The 21,359-nt window shown below is 39.6% G+C and overlaps 1 protein-coding gene across 5 annotated transcripts in view; it reads left to right on the top strand.

Annotated features, from left to right (window-relative positions):
* The window catches only part of SBF2 (SET binding factor 2), a 473,279-nt gene that overhangs the window by 448,811 nt on the left and 3,109 nt on the right, over positions 1 to 21,359 (top strand). For all 5 annotated transcript variants that reach the window (XM_042959198.1, XM_042959197.1, XM_042959196.1 and 2 more), the window contains 6 exons: positions 11,766 to 11,892; positions 14,603 to 14,730; positions 15,970 to 16,203; positions 17,272 to 17,376; positions 19,530 to 19,723; positions 20,418 to 20,505. In XM_042959198.1, the coding sequence (XP_042815132.1) occupies positions 11,766 to 11,892; positions 14,603 to 14,730; positions 15,970 to 16,203; positions 17,272 to 17,376; positions 19,530 to 19,723; positions 20,418 to 20,505 (876 nt within the window). The remainder of the gene's footprint in view (positions 1 to 11,765; positions 11,893 to 14,602; positions 14,731 to 15,969; positions 16,204 to 17,271; positions 17,377 to 19,529; positions 19,724 to 20,417; positions 20,506 to 21,359) is intronic.

Raw genomic sequence — 21,359 nt, 5'->3', positions numbered from 1 at the left:
CAATCAGTAAGAAATGAGAGGTTCTCATGGAAGACATACTGTCCTTGAAAATGAAAACATTATTGTATCCCAAGTATAGTAATAATTACTTGAAATGTAATGCTTATATTTTATTGTTGGTGGTGTGTAGGAGTGTGAATAGTCTAGAATGTTTGAAAGTAACCTGTATTTTGTGAGTACCTCTTAAGTGATGTAAACAAAGTAACTTAACATAAACTAAAATGAAGTAGGAATTATATTCCCGTTGTCTTCAGAATACATTATAATAGATGCTAAAACTGTGTAATGTTAAGTTATATAAAACAACTTGAGGTGTATTTCTAGCAACTTTTCATTTTAAATAATGAGTCAAAATTCAAATGTTCTATATAAATTGAACTTTGATGAAAGTTCACTTATTTGTAGGTGAATGCTTCACAAACTGTAGAAAATAATATTGCTCAGGGTCTAAAGACCTCTTTAGTAGTCATTCAAATCTGGTTGTATCATGTTAAGATGTTTTTAATTAAAATATGAATTTTTAAAAATTTTCCTGAACTCTCATTTGCCTTAGTACCCTCACACATAATATCCTGAGTGCAGGCAAGTCATGGCAAAGCGAGCATATGACCTTAATTGCAGTATTTAAAGGATGCTTGACTATGATAGGTATCAGCTTTGGTGAAGCAAATTACTTTGTGCTGAAAAGGGATTGTTTATTCATTCAAAAACAGAAGACTAAGAAGACTATAGTTAACAAATAGTGCTCTGACTCTTGCTGACTTAATTATAAGGTAGTGTTTCATCATCTCCTACATACTAGTTTTAGGCATTAGAAAACGCCTTCTTTGAATACCTTTCAAGTGAACACTAGTGCTTTACATGACTCTGGCTTTTGCCAGACAATTCGAATTACTGCTGTCCTCAGTCTCTCGGGGACACAAAACAGAGCCAGGCCCAACAACATTTAAAAGAAAAAAAAAGTGCAAAATTGCGCAGCAGCAAGCGAAACTCCCAGGTGGAATGTGTTCACTGCTTATTAACCATTTCTAACATGCTGAATGCCAAAAGGCAGTCTATGGAAATTTGCCTAGACTTGTCCATTAGTACTAATAGAGTTACAAAGAAAACAGATGAAGCACTGATCTTAAATTAGAACTGCCTCATCATATAAAAAGCCATTGTTTATGCCAGTATATCCAGGTGTCAGATGAATTAAAATGCTAGATCACTGTTTCATAATAGCAACATCTGGCAAATTTTTTGTTGCTTCTAAAAGAAATTGGCTTAGTTCAAATGATATCATTACAGGATGCTTCCTTTTCTTAAAATAGTTGAACCAAATTCAAAAAGAAATACATCCAAAATATAAAAATGAAATTTTTACCTAAAATTTATTTTTAAAATACAATACCAAAGGAACAAACCTGTATGATATAAACGAAAACATGGAGTATAGGAAAGCATCTTCTCTACTTCAACATTAGAGTAAATCTTTGAGAACTTAGAACTTATTGTTTGAGGACCTGTTGTTTGAGAAAAACAAATACTAGTTACACCTTTGCTTTTGAAGTTTATTCAAATCGTAAATTGACTCACTCTGGTCTGGCTGTAAGAGATGGTTGTCTTCACAGTTAAAATGCCAGCACTATGCCAAGTCCTGTTCCAAAGAGAAAAACTATTTGCCTTTTGAAGATATGAACTTTCCTTGTGAGCACATGTGTAAGGAGCTAGGCTGCCCCCAAACAGTTTCATGACTATAAAATTTATCCATTAATATTGACAAATGACTGCAGTTAGTGGATTAATGGCATATTCAAAGTTTCTGGTGTCTGCCTGCTCCTCATTCATCTGAAAACTGGCAGAAACTGACACAATCCAAGCTGTTTTATAACAAGCCAATTTTGTATTAAAGTTGTTAATATTTTGAGCCCATAAACTGAGTTTATGTATCAGTCTTACTAATTTTTGATCTTTAACAAATTTTTCAACCTCTCTGTGCTTTGGTTTCTAGATAGATACATGGATAGGCATAGCTATCAGATGGATTACAAATCATTTTTTTTTAATGTTTATTTATTTTTGAGAGAGAGAGACAGAGAGAGACAGAGCATAAGTGGGGGAGGGGCAGAGAGAGAGGGAGACAAAGAATCTGAAGCAGGCTCCAGTCTCTGAATTATCAACACAGAGCCCAATGCAGGACTTGAACCCACAAACTGTGAGATCATGACCTGAGCCGGTCAGACGTTTAACTGACTGAGCCACCCAGGCACCCCAGAAGGATTATAAATCTTACATAAAATCATTTGTACAGTAGAAACTGCACAGTTAATGTTTGTTAAATCTTAATCTTGAAATAACAAAAACTAACATTAGTTGCTTGTTTTTCTAGGGTGTATCTACCATACCCACAGTTTTTCCAATGTTGACACCATCCTATATAGGGTCTCTTGTAGCTTAACATTTCTAAATCTTGAAAGTAAAATCCAGTGTTGACCTACTATATTTTATTCCCAAAATGTTGATCTTTCCTGGGATTTGAGTCATAGCTTATTTTATGGGCCTTTAAATTTTATAAAGTACTTAATGGCACATGGGCAAAATATAAGACCCTATAAATTCATGTTTCTCCAAATTCCATTTCATATTCTCTTCTTATAAATAAGTGAAATTGGCAAGTTTCACTCCATAATGGAAAACAAAACTAAAATACCTCACATAGCTTTGTCTTTTAAATCTGTATATTTTTGTCTTTCATCAAGATAAATACAAAATTATTTTGGACAACAGAATCCAGATGATGCCTGACAAAGGCCTAAACTCTACTCATCAGCATATTTGGGGAAATGCTCATATAGAATTAATTTATAGACTGAGATGCCTATCATTTCCAATTCTGCATATTATAATAAGGCTAAATTCATTTGAAGCAGATTTGCCTTTAGGCTCCAAAAATCTTGTGGCCAACAGGAAAGAATAAAATACTGAATCCAAATGCTGTTCTTTGAAAAGATCAATAGAATTGATAAACTTCTAGCGAGACTGATCAAAGAAAGACACAAAATATCAATATTAGAAATGAGAGGGGCACCTGGGTGGCTCAGTTGGTTGAGCGTCCAACTTTGGCTCAGGTCATGATCCCACAGTCCATGATTTTAAGCCCTGTGTTGGGCTCTGTGCTGACAGCTCAGAGCCTGGAGCCTGCTTTGGATTCTGTGTACCCTGCCCCTGCTCCTCCCCCCACTCATGCTCTCACTCTCTAAAAAATAAATAAATGTTAAAAAAAATTTTTAAAAAGAAATGAGAAAGATGACATCACTACAGAGTCTACAGATATGAAAAGCACGGTAAAGGAATATTATGAACATTTTTACACCAATAAAATAAACAGTTTAGATTAAATGGACAGATTCCTTGAAAGACACAAACTCCCACACTCACTCAAGGAGGAATACATAATTTGAATAAGTCTATGTCTGTTGAGAAAATTGAAATTGTAGTTAAAAATCTTTCCACACTGCAAACTTCAGACCCAGGTGGATTCCCTGGTCAATTCTACCAAGCATTTAAGGAAGAAATAATAGAAATTCTACAAAAACTCTTCCAGAAAATTGAAACAAAGGTAATACTTCTCAACTCAGTCTATGAAACCAGCATTACCCTGGCCTGACAAAGCCAACAAAAGAAAACTATAGACCAGTATCTGTGATGATCACACATTTGATGATCACACATGCAAATTTTCTAAACAAAATTTTAGCACATCTAATCCAACAAAATATTTAAACATAATAGGGGCAACTGGGTGGCTCAGTTGGTTAAGTGTCAGACTTCGGCTTAGGTCACGATCTCACTGCAAGTTTCCAGCCTCACATCAGGCTCTGTGCTGACAGCTTGGAGCCTGGAGCCTGCTTCAGATTCTGTCTCCATCTCTCTGACCCTCCCCTGCTCGTTCTCTGTCTCTGTCTCTCTTTCTCAAATATAAAAAAATAAAACATAAAAAAATTTTTAATAAATAAAAGATAATATACCATGGCCAGGTGGCACTTACCCCAGGAATGCACAGTTGGTTTCACATTTGAAATCAATCGCTATAATTCACCATATTAAGAAACTAAAAAAGAAAAACCATATGGTCAAAACCAATAGACTCAAACAACCGTTTGACAAAATATAACCCATTTCTGTAAAAATGTTCAGGAAACCAGGAATAGAAGAGAACTTTCTCAAACTATAAATAGTATTTTTTTGAAACCTACAGCTAACATCATATTTACTAGTGAAAGACTAAATGTTTTTCCCCTAAGATCAGTAATAAGATGTGGATGTCTGCTTTACCACTTCTATTCAACATTGTACTAAATAAAGATCCTAGCCATGCAATAAGGCAAGAAAATAATAATAATAATAATAATAATAAAGACATCCACATTAGAAAAGTGAAATTATCTTTTTTCACAAACAACAGTTGTCTATGGAATCTACAAAAAAAAAAAAGAAAAAGCTAGTAGAATAAGTGAATCTGGCAAGGCTACAGAACACATGATCAATATACAAAACTCACTACTATTTCCACAGACTAACAATGAATCATTGGAAAATTGAAATGTAAAAATTATTACCTTTACAATAGTATCAAAGAACGTAAAAGAAATCTAACAAAATAAGTTAAAGACCAAGACAATGAAAACTACAAAACCTTACTGAGAGAAATTAAAGGCCTAACCAAAGCAAGCGATACCTCTTGCTCAGAAGACTCAATATTGTTGAAATGTCAATCTCCACAAATTGATCTAAAGATTCAGTGCAATCACAATCAAACTCCCAGAAGGCTATTTTGTAGAAATTGGCAAGCTCATTCTAAAATCCATATGGAAATGCAAAGAATCTAGAATAGCCAAAACAAATTTGAAAAAGAACAAAATTGGAAGACTTGCACTATCTGATTTTATTATAAAGCTACTGTAGTCAAGACTGTGTGATAATTGATGTAAAGATAGATAGGTCAATGGAAAGGAAGAGAGTCCAGAAATAGTCCCACACATATATGATATGCAGACAACTGATTTTCAACGAAGGTGCAAAACAATCGGTAGAGAAAGGATAGTTTTTTTCAGCCAACAGTGCCAGACAATTGGATTCCCATAGGCAAAAAAAAAAAAAAAAAAAATTTAACTTTGATCCAAACCTAGTAACAGTATAAAAATTAATTCAAAAGGGGTCATAGACCTAAATGTAAGACCTAATATTATACAATTTCTAAAAGAAAATATAGGAAGAATTTTTGTGACCTTGGGTTAGGCAAGGTATCTTAACATTCAACACCAAAAGCATGATTTATAAAAGAACAAATTGAAAGGTTAGACCTAGTTAAAATTTAAAATTTTGTTCTTCAAAAATTACTGTTAATAAAATGAAAAGACAAATCAGAGAGAGAGAAAATATTTGCACATTATGTACCTGCTTAAAGGACTTATGTCCAGAATAATTCAAAAATTCTTCAAACTCAGTAATAAGAAAACAACCAACCTATTTTTTTGTGGGCAAAATATTTGTAATGACTTTACCAAGAGGTACAGATGGCAGATAAGCACATGAGAATATACCTGACATCATTTGTCATTAGGAAATGCAAATTAAAATCACAGCGAAATACCACTACATACCTATTTTAATGGATAAAAAATTTTAAACTGACTACCTCAGGTGTAGATGAAGATGTAAAGGAACCAGAACTCTCTAACACTGCTGGAGGGAATACAGAATTGTACCACCATTTGGGAAAATAGTTTGGACATTTTTTAAAAAGTTAAACATACCTGTACCTACCATGTGATTCGGCATTCCATCCCTAGGCAGTTATGCAAGAGAATGAGAGTTTTTGCCCATACAAAGGCTTATACATAACTATTCATAGCAGCTTTATAGATAACAACCAGAAATCCAGAAGCAACTTAATGCCCATCCACAGCTATGAATGAACAAATGGTGGTATATCCATACAATGGAATACTATTTAACTATAGAAAGAAATTAACTACTGATAACCCAACATGTCTGCATCTCAAAGAATTATGCTTAGTGAAAGAAGGCAGACAAAAAAAGAGTTCATACTTATGATTCCATTTATATAAAGCTCTAGTAAATGTAGATTAATCTATAGTGACAAAAAGCAAATCAATGTTTGCTTGAAGAAAGTGTCCAGGAAGAGGCAAAGGGAGCCCAAGGCACTTTTAGGAGTTACGAATGATATATTCATTATCTTAATTGTGCCAATGATTTCAGGGTGTATAGATACGTCAAAACTTATCAAATTGTACACTTTAAATATGTGCAGCTTATTGTACATCAATTATACCTCATTAAAGCTGTTAAAAAAAGTCTCCTGGCTAACAAACCTCTAATCTCTCACTTATTCCCCATATCTTAAGTCCTTAGATGAGATCTCTTTGGCCTAACCCTATTTCTTCTACTAAAACAATACTTAACAGAGAGAAGGAAGCACATGGATTGTGCTTTTTGGAGACTACTGTAGAATTTTACAGTGGAAGAGTCTAGATGTCACACTGACAAGGAGGGGAAAAAAAGCCAGTGAACTGGGCAAACTGAGTCTCTGGAAGATAGGACTAAATAGAGAAAGTATAATTTTTCTTTTTTACTGGAAATCTAAGCACCAGATTTTGCCATGTGAATATAATCAAGTCTTCATTTCTTATTATGGTAAAAAGACATTTTAGAAGAGAGAATTGAGAGCCCAGAAATAAACCCACACATATATGGACAATTAATTTACAACAAAGCAGCCAAGAACATAAAGTGGAGAGAGGACAGTTTTCAACAAATGGAAAAACTGAACAACTACATGCAAAAGAATGACACCAGACCACTGTCTTACACCATACACAAAAATTAACTCAAAATGGATTAAAGACTTGAATGTAAGGACTGAAACTATAAAATTCCTAGAAGAAAACATGGGCAGTACGCTCCTTGACATCAGTCTTAGCGATGTATTTATGGATCTGACTCCAAAGGCAAGGGAAGCAAAAGCAAAAATAAACACATGAACCAAAAAGCTTCCACACAATGAAGCAAACCATCAAAATGAAACGACAGACTACTGAATGGGAGATGATATTTGCAAATTATATATCTGATAAGGGGTTAATACCCACAATATATAAAGAACTCCTATAACTCAATGATTAAAAAACAAAACAAAACAAAACATGGACAGAGGATCTAAATAGACATTTTTCCTGTGTTTCTTAATGTCAGATTCCAGATGTGGTTATCTAAGTATTAATCAATCCAGCATTCAGGTCAATCTGAATCTTTTTTTCCATTGAAGAAATCCTCACATGCTTATTTCTTAAACTGTTGCTAAAGAGGAAAAGAAAAAGAGAAAGAAAAAAAGTTGTTCTACCTCTTCTTTTCTACTTCCAGTAAACCTGATAATTAACCTCAGTTTGGGGGCAGATTGTTTTTCAACCCCAAGCAGTTAGCAACTGCAGGTGCCCTTGTGGCACATACAGGCACAAGCATAGTGCCCCAAGCACCATCACGATGATGCTATCTAAGCACCAATTCCAGTTCAAGCAGGGTGAGTGCCAGGGTCCTTGAGAAGTGTCTAACCTTTCTAACATAATTGTAGGGTCTGGGATTTGTGGTGAGGCCAGTCACTCAGTACAGTGGGCTGTGAAAGTATTTTTCCACTTGTAGAGTTTTGCTTCTTAGTCCTAGCATATGATCTCCCTGAAATGCCTGTAAGTTCAACGTAAGGTCATATTCATTATCATTTCCATCCTACTTTACCTCATAAGTGGGTCTTCAAAATTACATACTTAAGCATATTAAGTATCAGAATAATCAAGGAAAGATACAGACATGTATGAGGCAAGTGGTTTCTATGGAAAATAGTTATTGAGAGAAATGTTTTGTTGTTTTGTTATTTGGCGCTTTGTTTAATAAAAAGATTTTTTAAAGTTTTTAGAATCTATTATGGACTGGGTCTGTAGAAATAGCCCTGAACTCTTCTTCCCCTGTGAGTAACAAAGTGTATTCCAATGTCTGTTGGGGCAAAGTTGTTCTTGGAGCTCACTCTCCCTGAGCACGTTGAATATTTCTCCTCCCTGAGACTCAAATGGAAGGGAACCAAGTTCTATCTCGGGCTTGTCCCCTGCTTCTGTCCTACCATCCACAACCTGAGTCACCCCCTCTCTGTCATGTGCACAATGGCTATTGGGGTGGTGCTATTGGTTCTGAACCAGAAGCTCAGACTAAAGAGCTTGCAGTTCTAAAACCTTAGAATAGGGCACATTACCTAGCTATTCAGAGCCATGTTCCATGGAAAGCTCTCCTGTCTTATGGAGACCTGATGCAACAGGAAGTGGCTCAGATAAGGGAAGCAACTCCACAGTATATAAGCCCATTGTATGAGAGTCACACTCCCTTTTAAAACATTTTCTTAAAATCCATTTTACTTCATATTATGAGGTAAATTTTTAGTTCATTTAAAAAACCAATAAGAGGGGCGCCTGGGTGGCCCAGTCAGTTAAGCGTCCGACTTCAGCCAGGTCACGATCTCGCAGTCCGTGAGTTCGAGCCCCGAGTCAGGCTCTGGGCTGATGGCTCGGAGCCTGGAGCCTGTTTCCGATTCTGTGTCTCCCTCTCTCTCTGCCCCTCCCCCGTTCATGCTCTGTCTCTCTCTGTCCCAAAAATAAATAAAAAACGTTGAAAAAAAAATTAAAAAAAATAAATAAATAAAAAACCAATAAGAAAATGTCAAGGGGAAAAAACACCTTTAATCACAGAAAACTAGGTTTCTAACCAAATGATAAACTTTAATAAATCAGTGATATCCAGATCGTGACTTTAAATTTTCACTGATCTGGGGTAGCTACCTGGGTAGCTCAGCCAGTTAAGCGTCTGACTTTGGCTTGGGTCATGATCTCACAGTTTGTGGGCTCAAGCCCCGCCTTGGGCCCTGTGCTGACAGCTCAGAGCCTGGAGCCTGCTTCGGACTCTGTCTCCCTTTCTCTCTGCCCCTCCCCCTCCTTGCTCTCGCGCGCGCTCTCTCTCTCTCTCTCTCTCTCTCTCTCTCTCTCAAAAATAAATATAAAAATTTTTTTAAAAACAGATTCTCAGGGGCGCCTGGGTGGCTCAGTCGGTTAAGCATCCGACTTCAGCCCAGGTCATGATCTCACACTCCATGAGTTCAAGCCCCGCGTCGGGCTCTGTGCTGACAGCTCAGAGCTTGGAGCCTGCTTCGGATTCTGTGTCTCCCTCTCTCTCTGCCGCTCCCCTCTCTGTGTCTCTCTGTCAGACTCTGTGTCTGTCTCTCTGTGTCTCAAAAATAAATAAAAACATTTAAAAAAAAATAGATTCTCACTGATCTTTTAGTCTGTAATATCAACATACATGCCTGCTCACTTTGGCTGACCAAGTGTGGGTCTACATTGCCAAATTAAACATGGAGAGAAAAGCTGACTTCTAGACAGTCTGCCTAAAGTGTTCATTTGAAACAGCTTTTAAGCAAGTATAATTATGATTGGAACTTCTCTCAACCAAACAAAATTCTCTAACGGGCCATGAGAGATTGAGTCATAGAGAGGTGAAACTGCTAGGTTGATTGGAGTATCACGAGGTCATCAGCCTACCTTCTGCCACCATAAGATGGCTCCACAGAGTCTGCATGCAGCTTGTCTAAAGTACACTATAGCTCAGTGACCGTTCCAAGTTCTGCCTTGCTCCCTCCCTCCCATATCATGCTTTCATCCTTATTCCTATGTCCAAGGACCTCACAGTCTAATTTCATGATGACCAATCAGGTTAAATGGCATAAGCCCTTCCCCCTTCCCTTGGCACTTGAACGTATCTTTCTTCTACTCATCTGTCCGTCCTCATTTCCAAAGCTGTTCCCTATATCTGGGCCTGTAGTCTCATTCATTCTTGCTTTCCTGGAGCCTTACTCTCTTAGTTTCCAGCTCTTTTGCCACAACTTGTTCTCTCTCTACTGGCTTCTCTTGCATTGTCCTCAGACAGGCACGTCGTATTTCTTTTGTCCAGAAAAGATCTCTTGCAGTCCCCTAAACCACCACCTCCTCTCTCATTCCTTTCACTGCCAAATTGCTTGTTTTATTACCCACTATTACACCACAAACACTTGAAGGGAAAATTATGACTTGTGATAATTTATGTCTATCAAGTATTAGCACAGTATAAAGCAGTGAATAAGGCACAGACTATTGGAGTCTAACAAGCCGGATTCAAATTTGGTCTCACTGGTTACTGTCTAATGACCTTGGGAAGTTACTTAATCTTACTCATCCTCAGCGTCTTTGTTTCTAAATGGGGGAAGAGGTGGTGGGAATGATAATGCTTATCTTCAGAGGATAAGATAGAATAGATATTTTTCCAAAGAAGACATGCAAGTGGCCAATAGGCATATGAAAAGGTGGTCAGCATCACTAATATCAGGAAAATGCAAATCCAAACCACAATGAGATATCACCTCACACCTATTAAGATGTAGAGAAAAGGGAGCCCTTGTGCATAGTTGGTGGGAGTGTAGATTGGTGCAACCACTGTGAAAAAGTGGTTCCTCAAAAAACTAAAAATAGAATGACCTTATGATCTGGCAGTCCCACTTCTGGGTATTTATCCAAGGGAGTGAAATCAGTATCTCAAAGAGATAGCTCTAATCCTGTATTCACTGAAGCATTATTCACTAAATAGCCAACATATGGAAATAGCCTAAGTGTCCATCTACAGATGAATGGATAAAGAAAATGTTATATATATAAACAATAGAATATTATTCAGCCATGAGAAAAAAATTAAAAAGGAAATCTTGCCATTTGCAACAACGTGGCTGGACCTTGAGGACATTATGCTAAGTGAAATAAGTCAGAGAAAAATTAATTCAGTATAATCTCATTTATATGTGGAATCTAAAAAAGCCAAACTCATAGAAACAGTAGAATGCTGGTTGCCAGAGGCTGGGGTTTGGGGAAAATGGGGAAATACCAGTTAAAGGGTACAAACTTCCAGTTATAAGAGAAATAAGTTCTGGAAATCCAATGTACAGCATGATGACTATAGTTAACAATGCTGTATTATATACTTGAAAGTTGCGAAGAGACTAGATCTTAAATGTTCTCACCAAGGAAGAAGGTAATTTTGTGAGGTGATAAAGGTATAACTAATTGTATTGTGGTAATCATTTCATAATAAATATGTGTATCAAATCATCACATTTTATACCTTAAATTTAAACATTATGGGGCGCTTGGGTGGCTCAGCCGGTTAGGCGTCCAACTTCAGCTCAGGTCATGATCTCACGGTTTATGAGTTCGAGCCCCGCGTCAGGCTCAGAGCCTGGAGCCTGCCTTGGATTCTGTGTCTCCCCTCTCTCTGCCTCTCCCATGCTTATGCTCTGTCTCTCTCTGTCTCTCAATAATAAATAAATGTTAAAAAAATTTTTTTTAATTTACACATTATATGTCAATCATATCTCAATAAAACCAGATAAGAATGATGCCTATCATATAGTGTTGTTATGGAGAGTAAATGAAATTATGATTCTGAAAACCCCTTGCATGGTGTCTGGCACATAGTAGTTGCTCAGAAAGGCTGGTTCCCTTCCCACCTCCACTTACGGTAGGGATTCAGTTGATTGAGTGACCACATGGTCTCCTGCATATATCAGGACATCATTCAGTGGCGTGGCATCCAGTTTTTGTTAAGTTTGGGTCTTACTCTTTTCTTTGCCTTGTGTGTTTCAGGTTCACAACCAGTATCCAACTGAGTTTGAATTCAATCTCTATTACTTGAAGTTCTTGGCTTTCCACTATGTGTCTAATCGCTTTAAAACATTTCTCCTGGATTCAGACTATGAAAGATTAGAGCATGGTATGTATTTGCATGCCCTTGTTTCATCTTTTTTGATAGTTTTTGTGTGTTTTTTAAAAAAAATTTAATGTTTATTTTTGAAGGAGAGAGAGAGAGAGAGAATGAGCAGGGGAGAGGTAGAGAGAGAGGGAGACACAGAATCTGAAGCAGGCTCCAGCTCTGAGCTGTCAGCACAGAGCCTGACATGGGGCTTGAACTCATGAGCCATGCAATCATGACCTGAGCCGAAGTCAGAAGCTTAACCAACGGAGCCACCCAGATGCCCCATTTTTTTGTGTTTTTAATTGAAAACTCCAATAACATAACTACCCCCAAGTGTGGCAAGGCCATTTTAGGATTTATAAAAGTAGAATAGGTAGGAACGAGTGCCCAGATTCTGAGATTATGTGCTGTACTAGCTCTTAGGGACTGCAAGTGGTCTTCCCTGTAGCACCTTTGAAAGGTGAAATCTGCTTACTATTTTAATATCTCAAAGTGGTATCACCGTTTGAAGAGAAACATTTGACCTAGTTTTTCCATCCCAGGTACACTCAGGTAGGAAAGGTGCCTGCCCTTGGAGGCACTTTGCATAGCAGTAAAGGCTCTGGAGGAAATAGAACAGGATTAAATTGTAGTATTCCCAGTACCAACTGAGTACTTTGGACATGTTAGGTGCCTCTCTGAGTTTCTTCAGTTTCCTCATCTTTAAAATGAGTACAATAATAGCACCTACGCCTTTGGGTCATGATGATCATATTACGAAATATTTGTAAACTTCTTAGCACAGTTTATAGTGTATAATAATAACTCATTAAATTTTAGACATCTCCATCAATATTATAATTTTTAAGAGCAGTAATACTTGTAAAGAGTAGATTTTAAAAGTCAGGCGCCCCCTGTGAAAACATTCCCACAGGGATTTTACATTCTGTTGTTATAGGGAGAAGAGAAGGGAGGATGTACAGGATCTTGTTAAGAAGACAACAAAGAAAAACATCAGCTATTTTCAGTATATGTACCTGGATATTCATAAAAAAAACTCTTCTAGTAGCTGAAAATATTTACTGATGTTCTCAGTTTACAGTTTACAGTATGTCTTGGGACATACTGCTTTCCAGTGCATGCTGTTAAAATTGTCTAGTGTGATATTTTATACTGTTGGGAAGGGAGACAGCACTGGCTCTTATTTATACTTCTAGACCTTTGTTGACTCAGAATTGTCGTTCCACACATCATAATCAGAAACTTTATAATTTCTTAAGCACCCATGTTTTGGGAAGATATGAAGGAAAGCTGGTTACAAGAGACATTGGAGTCACTTGGAGAACTTTTAAAATATCTGCTTGGACTCATCCTCAGAGATTCTGATTTAATTGGTCTGAGGCAAGACCTAAGCATTGGGGGTTTTTAAAGCCCTTGATTTTTCCAATGTGTGGCCAGGGTTGAAAACTACCACACTGGACTCTGCAGTTAAAAGGTAGACTAGAAACACTAATTAGTCTTGGGGGCCTCTTACAGGATTTTGTGCAGAGTTGGGCTTGAGACCATCTTTTCTGATAAACTGATAAGTTGCTTCTTGACTTTTGACTGAGTCATTTCATTCAAAGCAAGACAGTACTGCTAAGGAAGCACCCTTCCTGGCCTTTTAAAGAAATAACCTCCTGGGGCTACTGGGTGGCTCAGTCAGTTGAGCATCTGAATCTTGATCTCAGGGTCATGAGTTTAAGCCCAGCATTAGGCTCTGCACTGGATGTGAAGCCTACTTAAAAAAAAAAAAAAGAAGAAGGAGAGGGAGGGGGAGGGGGGGAGGAGGAGGAGGAGGAGAAGGAGAAGAAGGAGAAGAAGAAGGAGTGCCTGGGTGGCTCAGTCTGTTAAACATCTGACTCTTGATTTTGGCTTGGGTTATGATCTCACAGTTTGTGAGATCGAGCCCTGCATTGGGTGTTGCATTGACAGCACGGAGCCTGCTTGGGATTCTTCTCTCTCTCTCTCTCTCTCTCTCCCTCTCTATCTGCCCCTCCCTTGCTCACACAGTCTCTCTCTCAAAATAAATAATAAAACTTTTGTTTTTAAAGCTTATTTAAAAAAAAAAAGTGAGCTCATGTGAGTGACACATTGACTGTTTGATGGGTGCAAAGATAGGATCAGAAACTCCCTGAAGCACCTCCCCCACCCACTACATTTGGCTTTTGTTAAGTCACTCAAGGATACAGACCACACCCTTCTATCATCCAAAGTCTTCATGACCATGATTTGCAGTATATAAATTACTAAATAAGAAAACACTTTAAATGGCTTCATAATGAACAGCCAACGACTGAAAAAAGAAACATAAAATTATGTTTTTAACTGAACTTCATCACATAACTCTAAGTCCTTCCCATTTCTCCTGAAAAATATGTAGAATGACTCCTGGCATGGAGCTCTGTGAATCTAGATATAGATGTAGGATATAGATTAGAAGAGAGTCGCTATGTGCTGCTAAATACTTGGGAAAACCTTACCAGATGTTTTCCTTCCATTTGGGTTTGTTTCCATATAGCTGTGAAGTTCATTCCTATCCTTAGCTTTGCGGTCACCACCTAAGGTTTCTGCACATACATTGCTGTTCTGAGAGCTGTAAGATATATTTTGCTTTTCATCTGGTACATGCATCATTTTTAGGCAAACTGTTGATTTATTTGACTTTTGTTGATTTTTTTTTTTTGGGGGGGGGGGGATTGATTTACAGGAACGTTGTTTGACGATAAAGGAGACAAGCATGCCAAAAAAGGAATTTGTATTTGGGAATGTATTGATAGAATGCACAAGAGGAGTCCCATTTTCTTTAATTATTTATATTCACCAATGGAAATAGAGGTACAGTAAGAAAGCATTTATGTTTCACTTTCTGAGTATCTAGTGTTAAAGTTTTCCTTACTTTTAAGTATATATAAGCTGTTTAAGCTTTTTATAAACATTGGATTAGGAAGCTATTTAAAATACCAGAAGCTATTTAAAAATTTGATATACACTATGGGTTTGGGTTATGATGGAATAGAGACTGTTCATCATATTCTTGACCACAAAAATTAGGAGCCGGCCCCCAAAATCTAGGAGGGATAACTTCAAGAAAGTCAAAGTGAGGCAACTTTCTCCAGGAAGAAAGACCAAACAAAACTTGAAACCTCAACTGGTTATCTAAGCTGAAAAAATCTAAAATACTTTAGAAAAGATTTCCCTAAGTCCATTTACACCAAAGCTGTGGAAGAACCCCTATGGAACGCTGGATGTTTGAAGCCCAGGTCAAAAGAATGACGTCTCAGGGGCAACCATGCTCTGTGATGCACATCTATGTGAAGTAAGCTCTGAGATGGAACAGACTGGTTTGATGACAAGTGAGAAGTATCACCTTACTCAGGGGCAGGAATGCCCCTGCCCTGGGTCCCATGCATTAGGACCCCATTCTGGCCTTTCTCCAACTATCCCCTCCTCATAAAATGAAGACCACAAGAAACAAGGGTATGTGCTTAGATACCCTTTCTTCATCTAAATCATGTACCCAAAATTTCTTGCCTAAATCCAAGTTGCTCACAAAGCTACTTCTTCCGGTCTGTCTCCCAAGCCAGTGCATGTTCCCTTCAGCCTCAAGGGTGCCTAAGAAGTAGCTGTTTGGCAGGTAGTAGACCAAGTTTAGTTTTGTGGACTAGGGTATATATATATATATATATATATATATACATTCATAAAAGACCTCAGAATATAGGACAGAGCCAAGGTGAGAGGAGCAGGGGATTAGGCCAAGGACTGGGAGCTGGGACCAGCTTTCCCAGTGCCACCTTGGGCCTTGGTATAGAATTCCAAGGAGTCCAAGAATTCTCAGTTTGAGCCTGGTCTTCCAGATCATTAGGAAGTTATATCTACCAAGGTAGGAGGAGAGATATATTTTATTTAATAGTTTATCTTGATGTATAATATCTAAATATTTACATATATGGTATTTGAATCTCCATTCATGCTCTTGCCCTGGACCCTGCAAATGTTAAGGGCTGACCTGCCAGTAAGCTGGGGTACTTTGAGGTCAAGATGAAACTATATTTCAGAATTTTCTTTGAACAGGCCCTGAAGCCCAGTGTAAATGTCTCCAGCCTCAAGAAGTGGGATTACTACACAGAGGAGACCCTTTCCACAGGCCCTTCATATGACTGGATGATGCTAACCCCCAAGCACTTCCCCTCCGAGGACTCTGAAGTGGCTGGAGGAGCTGGCCCCCAGAGCCGGAGGAGAACAGTGTGGCCCTGCTATGATGATATCAGCTGTGCTCAGCCCGATGCTCTCACCAGCCTTTTCAGTGTAAGTCAGGCCTGTGTAGACATGCACAGAGGGCAACAGGGGCCCTGGTAGTACCCGAGGCCTCAGAAACCAGGCTAAATTAAAAGTGGTTCGCACACTTCCGGACATGGCTGTCCTCACTCTGAGCCAGTGTGATACGTAGCATTCCAGGAGAATGAGGAAAACCAAATTTGCTCCCCAACAACAGTAGGGGACCAGGCTCAACTACTGGAAAAGGGTCTCAAAAAAGTAAGTTTTCTGGCATTATGAGGAAGCAATCAAGCAAATGGAGCAATTTGCAGCTTCCCAGCTGTTTTAGCTGCCCAACAGCCTGAGTCAGGCCTGGGTTATGGCTTTTGTGGGTGCTCTACTTCCTCTGGTCAGAAGTGTGGGTAGTTGATGGCCTGATGGGAATACTGCCAGCGTCTCTACAGAGAATATTCTGAACTGAAACAATCCCAGCAGTAGCCACCCTGCTGAGAGCAGCAGCCCTGAGGAAAGGGTTTGAGCCCTGATATGGGCCAAGCAGTTCCTGAAGAGTCTTCGTGCAGTCTTGTGACTGGGAGGAGTGTGCTGCAGTGAAGGCGTCACAGAGGCAGCTGCTCTGATCCCCAGCTTCCTTGTCCCAAGGAAATTCCATTCTTTGTGCATTTCTTGGTTCATTCTTTCCACATCTGGTTTTAAATCAGCAGAGTTAGGGGTTCCTCTGTCAAGGACAGACTCCTACCTCAGCTACTAGGGTTTGGATGCCAGCCCAGTGCTTGGCCTTTTGCAGTGGCCATCAGATTCCCTCTGGGCTAGCCAAAGGTGAAGGTGTTTGGGATACATGTTTTATGTCTTTATTTAAGCTATTCTGTACAAAAAGGCCTGATTACAGATCCTAATAAATCATCTTTGCCATAGTGCATCATACCAGCTAGAGTTCACACCACTGCTCCTGGCTTGGGAGACCTCTGAGGCCATTGACTTCAGCTGCCCTTTGACCATGATGTCCATTGGGGCCCAGTACAGAGGAGATGTGGCTCTGGGACACGTCCTGATTTCTATGAAATACTTACTATCAGAAAACTCCTTTTTATTACTTTGCAGGAAATTGAAAGATTGGAGCATAAATTGAACCAAACCTCTGAGAAGTGGCAGCAGCTGTGGGAAAGAGTAACTGTGGACCTTAAAGAAGAGCCCAGAACAGACCGTGTGAGTTGGTAAAATCCTTTGAGGAGCTACTTCTGAGCTTTTTGAGGGTGCTAGGTCAGGTAGGGCCCGCTGCCACAGGTAACCCAGGTGAGTTTATGGCCAAAGAGAAGGGTAGAAAGGGAGGGGTCATGCCCTGGAGGTCCAGGGCAGAAAGTTCCAAATGACTGAATAGTTCCTGAGTGTCTCACTTCACCGCAGTGACATAATACTTGTGTTTCAGGGCCCCGCATCCACGGAAAATTACTGGGTTCTTTTCTATCTGTGCCTCTGTGGTTTCAGCTGATTTTCTACCACGAGTGGGGAGGGGAACACCCGGACCATATTTGCTTCAGAGAAATAACCAGAGAAAAGAAAATATTTTTAAAAGACAAATTATGCTACTTTCTGTTGCTCACACCCCCTTTTCTGTTTCTGAATTGAGAAACATTTATCATAAAAATATTTTAAAAACAGAGGCACCTGGGTTGCTCAGTTAGTTAAGCGTCCCACTCTTGGTTTCAGCTCAGGTCATGATCTTACAGTTCTCGAGTTCGAGCCCAGTGTCGGGCTTTGTGCTGACAGTGCGGAGCCTACTTGGGATTCTCTCTCTCTCCCTCTCTCTCTGGCCCTCCCCTGCTTGTACTCTCTCTCTCAAAATAAATAAATCAACATTAAAATATTTTAATATTTTAAAAACACTCTGTTTTCTGTTTTTCACACCCCTCCTCTCTGTTCAGATTTAAACTTTTATCAGGCATGTAATATGTGCAAAAGACTGTGCTGAGCACCCTGTACACTTCAGCCTCCCACTTACCCCACAGTGAGGGAGTGGTGTCCCTTCTGATGTGTGAGGGGACAGGCACCATCAAATCCACATCACACTAGCTCCAGATGCAACAGAAGGACAGATGTGAATGTTCAAAAGAGCATTTCAGAAAGAAGGAGAGGTCAGCAGGGTCCGATGTCACAGCGGGGCAGGGAGAATCGGGTATAGAAGAAAGCCTCTGGCATGGTAAGAAGGGATCCTCTGGGCACTAGCTGTTGCCTTCCAATGGCAGTTCTGGAGGTGCTGTCAGGCCACAGGTGGATGCTGTCTTACTGCTTTAATTCTCAGAAAAATAAAATACTTTCTTGATATTTTTTCTGATTATGAAAGTGAGATATACTTATTCTTTTAAATAAGACAATACACAAATAGTTATAAGCAGAGGACAAAAATCACCCACAATTTAAAACCTAGAAATAAACCACTAAGCTTATTGTATCATTCAAAACATACATATAAAAGGGATTTGCCATACATACTATTTATTTATTTATTTATTTTATTTATTTATTTTGAGAGAGAGAGAGAGAGCAAGCAGGGGAAGGGCAGGGAGAGAGGGGAGAGTGAATCCCAAGCAGGCCCTTCACTGTCAGCGCAGAGCCTGACTCAGGGCTGGATCCCACAAACTGTGAGATCATGACCTGAGCTGAAACCAGGAATCAGACACTTAACCTACTGAGCCACCCAGGTCCCCCTGTACATACTATTTTTTTTTTAATTTTTTTTTAACGTTTTATTTATTTTTGAGACAGGGAGAGACAGAGCATGAACAGGGAGGGTCAGAGAGAGGGAGACACAGAATCTGAAACAGGCTCCAGGCTCTGAGCTGTCAGCACAGAGCCCGACGCGGGGCTCAAACTCACGGACCGCGAGATCATGACCTGAGCTGAGGTCGGCCGCTTAACCGACTGAGCCACCCACGCGCCCCTATACATACTATTTTAAAACCTGCTTTCTTTTTTACTTACTATGAGGCATACATGGCCTCCCATTGGTCACTGTATATAAACCAGCATGGTAGTTTCAATGGCTTCTAGAATTCCATTGATGGAAATATCATTTTTTTAGCCAGTCCCCTAATGATAGACATGTAGGTTGTTTCTGAATTTTTACTTTTATAAACAACTGCAGGATAAACCTCTTTGTACATATACTTTGTGTATTTTGCTCCAGTTTTCTCTTTGACATAAATTTTCAGAAATGAAATTATTGGATTAGTTGCTCAATAAAATCTTTGTAAAACTTTCCTAGCTCTTTTTTTTTTTTTTCACTTAAAATGCAAATGTATTACCTTCTATTTTGGGGGGTGGAGGGATGTGTTTTTTCCTGAAGTATAGTTCTTTTTCAGCCCCAGAGACACCCTTCAGGCTCCCCAGGAATTGTGTCTACCAACCTACCTTCCTATCAGAAGAGGTCTCTGCTGCACCTGCCAGACAGCAGCACGGGAGAGGAGCAGAGTGCCAGCATCTCCCCATCCAATGGAGTGGACCGGAGAGCGGCCACGCTGTACAGCCAGTACACAACCAAGAATGACGAGAACAGGTGGGCGCGCTGAGCCCTGCCTGCGGCTGCACCACAGGCCCCTCAATCAGCCAGGCCTGTGCGGTACTGCCTCCTATAAACTTAAATGGGTTTGCCACGTAAATGGGTTTGCCTCGATTCTTTCTTTGTTCCTATTTTAAATGTGTCAAAGCGGTCTTTAAAGAGGAAAAATCAAAATTACAACTAAAGTAATGCCAAGAGGTTATAGCTATTTGTGGTTGAGTCCTGATTATCGTTATCTCATGTCTGTCAGATCTCTTGAGGGAACGTATGTTAGTCAGCACTTTTGTAGTGGCACACGTCAGAAGGCCAGCTCGTGCTAGCTAGCTCAAGCAAAAAGGAATTTACTCACATAGACTGGGAGGGCCAAGGATGTGCCAGTTTCTCACATAGTATCTTCAAGCTTCTGTTCATTTGCTGGCTCTGCTTTCCTCTGTGGGTTGCATCATTCCCAACATGGCACAAAAGATGGCTACCATGAGCTCCAAACCTTACAAATTTGGTAATTCCAGCAGAAAGAGGCAGTCTTTCCCCCATAAGTCTAGTAGAAAAATTCTGGAGAGAATTCTGATTGCCTTTGGGGGGGACTATCTGAGAGAAAGAGAGACTTGACAGACAAAAACAACAGACATCCTCTTCACAGTACTTTTTAAATGAAAACCAAAGTTAACTGACCTGTCATCATTTCTTCTAGGTCCTTCGAAGGAACACTTTACAAAAGAGGGGCTCTGCTGAAAGGTTGGAAGCCCCGTTGGTTCGTGTTGGATGTAACAAAACATCAGGTAATACTGTCAAAACCTACAGAAATCACTTTTCTCTAAGCTAGGCTCAGTCCCTGGCTGTTGTATAACTCTAAACAGACAGACACATCCCTCATGTTCAGACAAGGCCTCACATATGCTCCCTGTGGGCTTCTTCAAGGACCCAGCATGTCCCTGAGTTAGGGCAATAACCTTCTGAGGGAAGTTCCAAAGTAGCTCTGCCTGATGTATACAGGCAGAGGCAGTGACACTGGGGCCCAGAGCATTAAGAGCACTAGAACTCGGCTTTTCATGCTCAAATATCTTCTGCTGCCTGCTCTTAAAACCCAGGCCAGGAGAGGACCTGAGCTTTTCAGTGGGTTGCATTCCACATGCATATATAGAGCCTGTGCTTGGGAGCAGTCCTCAGAATACAGATTACCTTCATTTTTGCAGCATAAAGCATCCATTCAAAACTGAGGGCATTAATTTATTTGACAAACATTTATTGCTTATCATGTACTGGTTACTAAAGAAAGCATCATTTTCCCTCAAAATGAGAGCAACAGTGGAGAGAGGGGGCCCTGAAATAGGCAGAAGGGGCTATACCCACTCAAAGAGGGAATTCTCACTGAGCAAGTACTAGCCTGGACCTCACTGGCCATGTTGGGAAGTCCTTTGTCCATTGTTAGGTTCTTAGCTATTGCTACAGCAACCCCTGCAATTCTTAGTATCATGATCTTTGCTCCAGTAATCTCAGGGGTGAGGGATCCCTACCCAAACCTCCAGCCTCTCCACACCCTTCCATGGTGAGATTCTCATGGCCTCCAAATATTCTGACTGTGGGCCTCACTCTACCTTGGAACTGACTGCTCAGCCTGAGGCAGAGGGGTACA

This window comes from Panthera tigris, chromosome D1, assembly GCF_018350195.1.
Source record: "Panthera tigris isolate Pti1 chromosome D1, P.tigris_Pti1_mat1.1, whole genome shotgun sequence".
In the NCBI taxonomy this organism is placed as follows: Eukaryota; Metazoa; Chordata; class Mammalia; order Carnivora; family Felidae; genus Panthera; species Panthera tigris.
The sequence above is the reverse complement of the archived record's forward strand: the minus strand, read 5'-3'. Positions and strand labels throughout refer to the sequence as shown.